The 10,606-nt window shown below is 47.2% G+C and overlaps 2 protein-coding genes across 4 annotated transcripts; one reads left to right on the top strand and one right to left on the bottom strand.

Moving 5' to 3' along the window:
- Positions 1–325: 325 nt before the first annotated feature.
- On the bottom strand, positions 326–4,851 carry LOC124479601. Of its 3 annotated transcripts, XM_047038414.1 has the most exons (5): positions 4,744–4,851; positions 3,628–3,691; positions 976–3,129; positions 672–747; positions 326–550 (listed from the first exon to the last, which is right to left on the bottom strand). In XM_047038414.1, the coding sequence occupies exons 3-5, from the start codon at positions 3,037–3,039 to the stop codon at positions 414–416; spliced, it is 2,277 nt and encodes a 758-aa protein (XP_046894370.1). In that variant the 5' UTR covers positions 3,040–3,129; positions 3,628–3,691; positions 4,744–4,851; the 3' UTR covers positions 326–413. The 3 variants fall into 3 exon arrangements, with proteins under 3 accessions (XP_046894370.1, XP_046894369.1, XP_046894371.1); XM_047038413.1 differs by lacking the exon at positions 4,744–4,851 and having other exon boundaries at positions 3,628–4,084; XM_047038415.1 differs by lacking the exons at positions 3,628–3,691; positions 4,744–4,851 and adding an exon at positions 3,264–3,296.
- A 133-nt stretch (positions 4,852–4,984) lies between these two features.
- LOC124479703 lies at positions 4,985–10,415 on the top strand. The gene is given in 6 exon segments (XM_047038566.1): positions 4,985–5,215; positions 7,684–8,274; positions 8,397–8,432; positions 8,586–8,634; positions 8,637–8,677; positions 8,755–10,415. Coding segments are annotated over 6 exon segments (1,860 nt in total). The 5' UTR covers positions 4,985–5,207; the 3' UTR covers positions 9,890–10,415.
- Positions 10,416–10,606: the final 191 nt, after the last annotated feature.

Raw genomic sequence — 10,606 nt, 5'->3', positions numbered from 1 at the left:
ACCAGGAGACCTGCAGGGTAGAAGAACCGAGAGGCAGGAAACTAGAACAAACATCCCACATCAGCCCCCTGGAGATCCTCCAGGCCCTGTGTCCAAGTGTCCTGGAGCCAGACACTGGACCCCAAGCTGCTCCCCATGAACAGGCTAGCCTTGCATGGCAGCTCCCCACTGTGGGTGTGTATGAGTGGGTGAATGAGAGGCATAATGTAGAGTGCTGTGGGTGCCGGGATGAGAGAGAGAGTGAGAGAGAGAGAGAGACAGAGAGAGACAGAGAGAGACAGAGAGACAGAGAGAGAGAGAGAGAGAGACAGAGAGAGACAGAGAGGTGTGTGTGTATGTGATAGAGAGACAGAGCCAGCCAGCCCTTTACGTTTCTGGATACTTAAACGTATCAGTAGGCCGTCCTACTGGCTTCAAGACACCTTGAACGTCTTGACGATGGACTGAAGCGCACGGAACATCCGTACGTGTAAAGGATGTCTAAGGGGCTCCTGGTTGGTCTTGAGGTCCTTCGACTGCTCCAGATTGAGAGGCAAACCACACTTAGCCCCTGTGACAAGATAACATTTTTAATTGGTGAATTTGAAGTTAGGCTTTGTCAGAGTCATCAGCCCAATCTACAGGATCACTTAGTGATTCATTAAGGATGACAAGCAGTGGTGGTCGCTCACCAGGTGTGACGTGAGAGCTGGGGGGAAGCTCCTCCTGGGCTGAGGGCTTCTTGGGCTCCGTCTTTCTCTTCAGAACCTGCAGAAAACACAGAACATGCTGGAATCAATGGAAACTATATGACAACACCTCTCAGTCCACCAAAGCATCAGGATTTAGAACAACAACAGCCCCTCAGTCCCAACACTGCCTCTTCATTCTATACTTGCTCCATTACATGAATAACCAACCCATAATCATTCATTCTGTACTCATACGATATACTATAAGCTCTACTCTATAAGATCTGTTACATAAATAGCCCACCTTGTTCTTGAAGAGCTTGGCTTTCTTGCTCAACCACTTCAAGCCCTTTTTAGGCTTTCTGGTCTCTCGTGCAGAGGTCGACGCTGTCCCAGCATCGATGATGACCGCTGCAGGGCTGAGCTCACCGAGATCTGCCCCAGGACACAGAGCTGCAACAGCAGACTCACACAGAGTGTCATCCATCACTCTCTCCGTCAGGATCCTGACCGTGCGGTCCTGGGTCTCCTGGCAGGCCTGGCTGGAGGTCGAGGGAAGGTTCACTTCCAGGCTCTTCTGCAGCTGACCCTGAACCGAGCTCTCTGCACAGCTGTGGATGGGTTCCTGTCTGGAGGGCATCAGGGGGATGATCTTAAATGTCCGCTCTTCGAAAGCCGACAGCTTGTCTGCAGCTTTCTGCAGGGTCCTCAGCGTGCTGTCATAAAGCAGCTGGCTGGAGGAGTGGACCTGCTCCCAGAACTTCCTGCCACCAGATCTCGTCTTAGCTGATGCCTTGTGCTGCTCAACTACCTCATGGAGATCGTCCAGTATCACACCAAGCAGGTTCTCACAGTTGTCAGAGGAGACCAGCAGAGATGGACGCTCTGAGCTCTCTGGATTGGCCGCATGGGTGGTCGCCGGCTGGCGAGAGAGCTTCTGAGTTGCTCTCCTCAAGACCTGCTGGAACACATCTCTTCCTTTGATCACATACTCTTTAATGATCTCTCCCACTCGCATGTTATTATGAGCCTGGCTCTCTCCAGCTGTGGGTGGGACCTGAGGACATACAAAAATCAAGGTCTCCAGGACCTCGGTGGTTCTGTGTCCACACCCTGGCAGAAGGGTGTCAACGAACAAGGAGCGGTAGATGTGGGAGAAGGACAACTCCGGGCGCCTTAGGATCAGCGAATGATCCGAGATGGCTGAGATGCCTTCGATGAGCTCATCGATCTCCACTTCCTCTACGCCCTTGTTTAGACAGGCCAACATCTGTTCGTTGGCCAGCTCCTGGAGTTTGGTCAAGCCTTCATTCTTCACGCTCTCCCGATAGCAGAACTCACTACTTATGGCTCTGCAGGCTGCTGACACCGTGTCGACAGACCGGATCAACAGAAGCCTGATGAGAGACGGGGGCAAACTTTCCAGAGACGTCTCGTTCATCAAAGAGACGCTCTCGTCCGCCGTCACATCTCCCATCCTGGAGGAGCTCACCAGGGGGCTTAGTTTGGCCGCTGCCTTGCAAACCATCTTCTTGGCTGCAGAGGAAACATCCAATGCGTCCCATCCTGTGAGGGAGGAGCTGTTCCCTGCTCTGGATGTTGAAGACTGGCTTTCCAGCAACTCAACAGCACTTTTAATGGATTCGATGATCTCCTCGACCAGGTCACTGGCCAGGGAATGTCCATAGCGACCGTTCCCCAGATAAGGGAGCATGACCAAATCCTCAGTCAGTGATTGGCTGGATGAAGATGTGGACGAGCCCTCCTTCCTACACGGCCCAAACTGCTCCTCCAGCTTCAGCTCCACAGCCTGGACAACGTTGGTCCTCGACATGGTGGTCAGGAGCTCTCCGAGGGACCTTCCAGATGATCGACTGCTGCTCCCTGACCTCCTCAGCAGCGGTAGAGTCTGCACGTCGGCACAGACAGCAGAGAGGAAGTAGCTCACAGAGGAACAGGTAACAGGCCCTTGAGCTTCTTCTTGGAGGGCGGCCCTGGCTGCCAGGACGTTGCTGATGACCGCCTCGATCACCTCAGCTGCCACAGAGCCCAGACTGGCCTTGGCCTCCACCTGCAGATCCGGAGAGGGAGTTCCACTGGGTGTCCTGGTTGTGCCAGGGGGCATTCTCTCCACTCCACTGATGCCCTGGGAAGTGGACGCAACCTCCAGGGCTTCCAGCTGGTCTTTTGACCCAGTGGTGGGTACTGTAGGAGGGGGCAGATCCGAGGGCTCGACCAGGTCCATGTCCTCCAAACTTAGAGGCCTCACGGTCAACACCCTGATGAAGGTGCCCTTGTTTCCAGACAGACTCCCCTCTCTTCCCTCGTTCACCTCGGGCTGAGATGAGTCTGTATTATTTTTCTCCATGTCTCTTCCTCAAAGACTGCCTTAGGGCACACTTGCTGTGCAGTCTGGTTTGAGAGAGAGGCTTTCACACCTGACCCCTGAAAAGACAGACTTTTCCAAAGAACACAGAATATATAATTACTTTTTTCAGAATAATCTAATATCTACCTACATATCTACATGAGAACATTGTCTTGGAAATTTAAACCTTTAACTTAAGGTGCAAAACAATGGGACCATATTACATTATAATATTTCTCTGTTCCAATACGAATTTGTCAAGGTGAAAGTGCTGCAGAGATCCAAATCCTTGTCCAATAAAATGTTTACGTAAAACTGAGCACAGTGATCAGAACGGCCTTTATTTGATGAATTACGTCATAATACAGCAAACGTCATCAAACAGCAGACGGCGAGATTTGAAGATGGCTCTATTTACTTTTCCAAAAAACAGAGAATAGGCTACAATAACCTTCTCTGATTAATGTATTATCTACCTTCACATTTACCCAAGATCATCATCTTGAAAATGTCAATCTTACAACTTGAAAAAGTCTCTGTATCTTCCTTACAACTTTAAGGTGCAAAACAATCTGAATATTTACTTACATTATAATATTTCTGTGTTCCAATACGAATTTGTCAAGGTGAAAGCGTCGTAGAGATCCAAATCCTTGTCCAAGAAAATGTTCAATAATAAATGAGAGCAGTGATCAGAACGGCCTTTTATAGTTTAATTGATGAATTACGTCATAATGTAGCAAACGTCATCAAACAGCAGATAGCGCTCTTTACACCCGGTCTGTTTAGAGTCCAGGCCGTGGTCAGTTAAACAGTTGTGTTAAACAGGGGAGTACATTCAATTGTACATGAACTGTTTGAAAACACGTTTTGAAAAATGAAAATGTGTAAAAAGCTGTCCCATCCACATTGGAAAATAAACCGACGACATTGATGTTCCATAATCCCTTATTTAGGATTCACTACAATCCCTTGTAGTGAACGGGACTGCGCCCGACTACATCAAGTCTCTCCTGCAGCCTTACACCCCCACCCGCCACCTACGGTCTTCTTCAGACAACCGCCTGGTGGTCCCACCTCTCAAGACCGCCCGGTCCCAGCAGAAGCTCTTCTCCTGCCTGGCACCCCAGTGGTGGAATCAACTCCCCACCTCCATCAGAGACACGGACTGTCTCTCCAACTTCAAGAGAAGGCTCAAGACGCACTTGTTCCGGGAGTACAATGGTACTTAGGAATGGTTTGCTGAACCCAACGCTAGTTTCCTCAAGGATCACAATGACTCTTGCTTAGACTGTTGCTCTTGTTGGTTAGTGGTAGCTGATTTAAACTGTTGTATTCTATTTTAGTTAATCCTATTTTTATTGCTTTCCTACAGGTACACCTGCACTTAGAGATTAATGTTGTGTAATTTTAACTTGTTTAACTACATGCTCTTATGGTTTCTTCCCTTTAGCACTATTTTTTGGTTGTTCACAATATGTACTTCTTGTTTTTGACTACCCGCAATGCTGTGGGGCTATCTTGTTGTTATTATCAGTGACCTATGCACTTTGTAAAGTTCTCTCTTGGAAGTCGCTTTGGATAAAAGCGTCTGCTAAATGAATACATGTAAATGTAAATGTATTTAATTATGATTTGCCCATTTAGACGAATCAGGTTTATTTCGACTGGATATCATCCTAATGCACAGACGCGTCGCTTCACCTTTACTCATTAGGAGGCGATAGTAGTTCTCTTGAACGCTGCTTGTCTTGAATCCTCTGCACAGGACCATCGACCCAAACATGAAGGTGCAACTTTTCCATTGGTGTGATTATGATATTCATACAAACATTAACGCCACTGGATGGAACGCCTGTTGATAACATTGTTCATTATCAGCAGAAACGACACCGAACGCCTCCAGAGGTGTGGTCAGGTGAAGTCAGGAAAACGAAACTTTTTTCTTACTGGCTTTTATGAGGGTGGCTGAAAGCTCACTCTCAGAAACGTACTCAGAAAGCGATTGAATTAGACACACCCTGGTAACAAATGTAAACTGACAAACATGCTCAAAACCTATAGGCTAATTGTTTAAATTTACAATACAGTTCTTTATTGGGAGCTCGTACCAGATTACACGCTTTAGCCACAAACGGACCAGCCTCCAACGAACGCCGAAGTTCATCATGATCAGGTGAGACTACGTGGTGACTACTTAGTGTTCATTACGTTTCTTATTTGTTTGACAATTATGCATAATTACATACTTACATAATTATTATTGCCACACTCTTACATTAAAGACAAAACACCTCACATGTTTTGGTCATCTGAAACATTCATCACATTCCTGTGACTCTTTACCACAGAACTTTTATTCATGTTATTTTAGGGTCAGGTGGGGACTGTCAGTCCATTAATGATGATGCATATTGATGAGGATGATGACACTTCCATTAGCGTTCCAGATATGCAGATGTAACTGGTGCGAATCGGTGAAACTCACTCCTCAGGTATCTAATGGGCCACCTGCGTCAATGAATAGCTAGCTTTTCTTTGGCGTTGTTGGTAGTGGTGGCGCTTGGAAGTCGAGAAGTGGCAGGTTCGACTCCCTCTGACGGAGCTCGCAATACCACGTCCGTTACCTACCCGTCACACAGATACACATCCTAGCAAATGCTGACATGTCCATCAGGGTCTATTTCATACACCCCCAGCCCAATAACACACCCTGTTTACACCCCCAGCCCAATAACACCCCCTGTTTTGTCCACTGGGTCGAGACAAAAATCTAGAAAGTAAACTGGATTCACATTTTGGTATAAATGTTTTACAGTTTTCATGAGATTTCATATGCTTTTCATAAGCATAACAGTTTGAAAGCTTTACAGCTTAATTTTTTTTTTATGTTAGAACTTTTATTTCTAACGATCTTTACACACCATGGGTTGATTGCTCCTTCCATGCTTGTTTGTTTACCGTTCTTCTTCTTGTCTTATGAGGTTTGCTGGGATTTTTCTTTCGCTTCTGGCCTTCCCCTGGTAACCCTTGTGTTTCACCTCCCAACACTGTGAATTGTGGGCAATTCCCACAAAAATACGGACTTACGAAAAGACAGTAGGTGCATAAAGGGCTCAAAATGTCTGTTAAATGGCCTTTGCGCACTTAACGATAGGACAGTGGGACAGCCTATACAGCCTATACGTGAAAACTTAAAATCGTAGAATTGGCTAAATTGGTTTGAATAGTCCTAAATACAAAACTGCCTACTTAGCAACCAAGACAGTTTCCAGCTATCACGCGTAGCTATCTCAGGAATTTAAGGTTGGCATAGCTGTTATAAGTCTCAAACTATTTAAGACTTCACGATCAATGTCTATGTTCTGTACAGCACTTATCTGCCCAAGTACCCCTACAAAATCTTCAATGTGTGCCAAAATAATATCCCCTGACAATCCATGGTGATTAATTTGATCTACTAAGGCCAGCATGCGATCTCTGACACGACTAATGTCTTCCATCATCTCTCGAATCCAGGTGTCCCAACAAAAACTTCATTTTGAAACAAGTAAATGTATGTATTTAAGTAAATGGATTCAGCTATATATTTATATGATGCTATATTTATATATTTATGACAATTTCTTAATTTTTGGGTTTATCTCGTAGCCATATTTATTTATGTATTTACCTATTTATTTACCTACTTATTTATTTAATTCTGACTAAAACGGCATTCCATAGTAGCCCAACCCTGCACCCCCCTGGTATGCATCTGTTTGTGTTTTTGGTTAAACTGCGTTGCAGATTGTGCCCCCTGTCAAATCTAGGTTCAAGGTTTAACAGTATAATTCAATATTTTCGACATTTGTGGAAGTGCAGGACTGTAATAAGTCCAACCAATCATTAAGGTCTGACGGGCAAAAATCATTTGATCGGCATTTGGACCAAATGCAATGATTGAAGGGGATACTTATCTGTCTGCCTCCCAGCAGTAGTCAGGCATCACTTTTATGCATTTTGGAGAAGTGGCTTTTAAGGAAGGGGGTGGGATATTTTAGTTTGAATCCTTTCAAACTCAAGCTAAAATTACTTGGTTCGCAAAACTTGCCTATACATCCATCATCAACCGCTTATCTGGAGTCGGGTCACGAGGGTAGCAGCTCCAGCAGGGGGCCCCAAACTTCCCGAGCCACATTGACCAGCTCTGACTGGGAGACCCTGAGGTGTTCCCAGGCCAGTGTGGAGATATAATCTCTCCACCTAGTCCTGGGTCTTTCCCGAGGGCTCTTCCCAGCTGGACGTGCCTGGAACACCACCCTGGGGAGGCACCCAGGGGGCATCCTTACCTGGTGCCCAAACCACCTCAACTGGCTCCTTTCAACGCAAAGGAGCAGCGGCTCTACTCTGAGCGCTCCTCACGGATGACTGAGCTCCTCACCCTATCTCCAAGGGAGAAGCCAGCCACCCTCCTGAGGAAAACCATTTTGTCCGCTTGTACTCGCAACCTAGTTCTTTCGGTCATGATCCACGGATGTCGCACCATAACAATTATTTGCACTCACACAAATGCAGGTTGCACAGATATAATTTCTGTGGCATGTATGACCAAAACGGTTGCAATTTCGAGCCCTGTATTCTAACTAAAGTCTTGCATTTCAGAGAGGAGCTTACTGAGGTCCTGTGCCAGTACAGGTCAGACACCTTGAGCCACATAGCCACTCTGGGGGACTTCTGCGACAGACACTCAAAATGGAGCCTTCACAGGGAGACAGAGCTGCAGATGATGACAGACATCAAGGAAAGGACTGACAGAATCAATCTGACCTTCAAGCACGTCAGAGAGTCTCCGAACAAGTGGAAGGCGCTGGGAGAGTACCTGAAGAGTGGCCTGACCCAGGTGACAGCAGACAAGCGACGGAAGAATCTGGAGAAGGAGCTGGGGAAGGTGTTGAAGGACACCCTGGCCGGGCTGAAGAAACTGGACCACTTCCTGGATGCTGTGGAGAGGCTGGCGGTCACTTCTGTGTCTGTGTTCGATGACGAGTGTCCGTTTGGTGACCAGGAAGTAAGCCCTGCCGATGTCCGTGATGTCATCACCGCATCACAGAAAATCTGCCATCTTGTTGTTCGTTTCAAGAGAAATGCACCAGCCTTCTTCCTGCCCAGCCTCTTCAACGTGCAGGTGTTGGCTATCCAGCTGGACTCATACATACGCAGCACCCAGCAACTCTGTGACAAGCTGGAGAGCACGTAAGAGCCCCCAGTGTAGCCTGTTACTGTAGCCCCAGCTTGCTGGATCAGGATGCAGGGTTACATTGAGTCTTAATATTCTTATATTATTACATTATCTTAACTTCCTTTTCCCGCTGCAGATTGATGACAGTATCACAGACGGAGAGTGAATCTAGGTAAGACCTGTTGTTGACGTGCATTTGTAGCCTGTTTTAGTGTTTTATTGTTGTTGTTGTTGTTGATGTTGTTGTTGCTGCTGATTAAGAAACAGTGAGTATACTATGTTTTATTTAGACTTCAACGGGTTCATGTTTTGTTTTCTTCATCAGTCAACTGAGAAAGAAGAAGAAAAATGTCGACCTTTGGATGACACGTCCGTGCAGAATATGCTCGTCCATCTCAAATACCTCAGTGATGTCAGGTAAGCAGAACTCCCATTTCTATTTGACATCGCTCACCTCAACATCTGGACTCACAGTAGCTTTCTACCTCTTTCAGGACCAACCGGGACTTCAGACTGGTTTTCCTGTTCCAGGAGGAAGCTGAAAACTTCATCAAACTCTTCATCCAGAGCAAGCCCAGAATGTTGCAGTTTCTGACTGAGCTGGAGGGGAGTGCCGTCCAGCTAGACAACATGAAGCGTGGGGCCCAGATCTCCACAGTGGCAGGTAGCTCCGTGGGGGCGGTTGGAGGGGTCCTGTCCATCGTGGGTTTGGCTCTGGCCCCCGTCACAGCAGGGGTCTCCCTGGCTCTCACCATGGCTGGTGTGGGCATGGGGGTCACCAGTGGGGTCTACAGCGTGGGCACCACAGTCACAGAGATGGGCGTCAACCGCACTCAAAAGATAAAAGCCAACAAGTTTTTCCAGAGTTTTATGAAGGAGATGCAGACCATCCAGGGGTGCCTGGAAGATGTGGCCACAAAGATGCTTCCCGTGGTGAGTAAGGAGGATGTGACCGTGGGAGCAGGGAAGATCTTGGGGAAAGGTGGTGCCATCGGGAAAGGAATCGACTCCCTGATTGATTGTGCCTCGGGTGTGAAACTTCTGAGGAGTGAGAATGCGATTGCTGACCTGGGACAGGCCGCTAAAGGGACGCCCCTCGCCCTCTCCAAGGCAGCCCGGGGGGGGTTCATCGCTCTCAACGCCCTGTTCATTGGCCTGGACGTGTTCCTCATCTGCAAGGACAGCGTCGGCCTGGCCAAGGGCAGCAAGAGTGAGGTTTCCCAGCTCATCCGGGCACGAGCACGGCTCTGGAGCTCTGAACTGGAGTCATGGCAGAAGATCCACGACTCTCTGAAGAGAGGTCTGCTCACGTCCCAGGACACCCAGAACCTGCTGGAGATGCCCTTTTACCCCCTGGAGGAGATGACCAAAGGGAAGAAGACGTTCCCTCTCCCTCTCTTCCTCCTCTTGCTCCAACTCCTCCTCTTCCTCCTTCTCCCCTTGTTCCCCTTCCAACTCCTCCTCTTCCTCCTCCTCCCATTGTTCCTCCTCTTACTCCTATTGTTACCCTTCCAACTCTGCCTCCTCCTCTGGCTCTCCCTCCACCTCCCCTTACTCTGTCTGCATTGTTTGCTTCCAATTGTTCAAGACCTTTACTTGACCTTTTACCTATTTATAGGCCTATACTAAAACCATGATTGGTTGGTGTTGAGTAAAGCAATGAGTGATGTGAGGAGGTAGTGTGAGGCATTGATGAATTAGTGTGCCATTTTGATTGGTCGTGTTTGAAAAAGGAAATCAATATACTTCCTGTTAGTTTTTTGTGTGTTACATAGAGAATTGTGTGTTGTGTTTTGCAAAAAGTGTTTTATGTAACTGAAAACTGAGTCAAAGGCCGTGAATTAGCATGGTTTTGTAGATTTGGTGTGTGGTTCTGGTGTTTTTTCATGACGCAGTCATTTACCCATGCTATGACAGGCCTCTTCTTGATGAAAGGATCTCCCTGCACGTGAGGACAAGTGAGGAAATGTAGACGTAGAAAAAGACAGGCTCACTGAATATGTTGTTTGGAATCGAAAGGGGATTTCTTGTTTCTGTGAGTCATTTCTTGGACTGACACTCAGAGTACCTTCAGTCAGGTAAAGGTGCTCTCAGAGTACGTGTGTACTGGATGACAAGCTTCATTATGATGAAGGAATAAAGATGCTGCTGATGATCCTGGTGTCTCTCTCTCCATATGGTGAATGTGCAAATCTGTCTTTTGATGTACCTGTTGGCTATAGCATTGTGTCCAACCACAACACAACACACATAAGTATATCAGAATCTTAGAACCTTTGTCAACGCACACCTCCCTGTGCTATAGCTTTGTTAGGAAAAAAAACAGGACCGTTACACTCCAACTGT

Source organism: Hypomesus transpacificus, chromosome 17 (assembly GCF_021917145.1).
Source record: "Hypomesus transpacificus isolate Combined female chromosome 17, fHypTra1, whole genome shotgun sequence".
In the NCBI taxonomy this organism is placed as follows: domain Eukaryota; kingdom Metazoa; phylum Chordata; class Actinopteri; order Osmeriformes; family Osmeridae; genus Hypomesus; species Hypomesus transpacificus.
This window is presented reverse-complemented; position numbering and strand designations above follow the sequence as displayed.

Bases quoted from the DNA above. Each gene is read 5' to 3' on its own strand.
- LOC124479601 (XM_047038414.1), bottom strand. From the start codon at position 3,039: ATGGAGAAAAATAATACAGACTCATCTCAGCCCGAGGTGAACGAGGGA. The intron at 748-975 runs GTGGGCTATTTA...TGTTTTCTGCAG, and splicing joins CCAAGCTCTTCAAGAACAAG to GTTCTGAAGAGAAAGACGGA. The intron at 551-671 runs GTGAGCGACCAC...ATCTTGTCACAG, and splicing joins CAGCTCTCACGTCACACCTG to GGGCTAAGTGTGGTTTGCCT.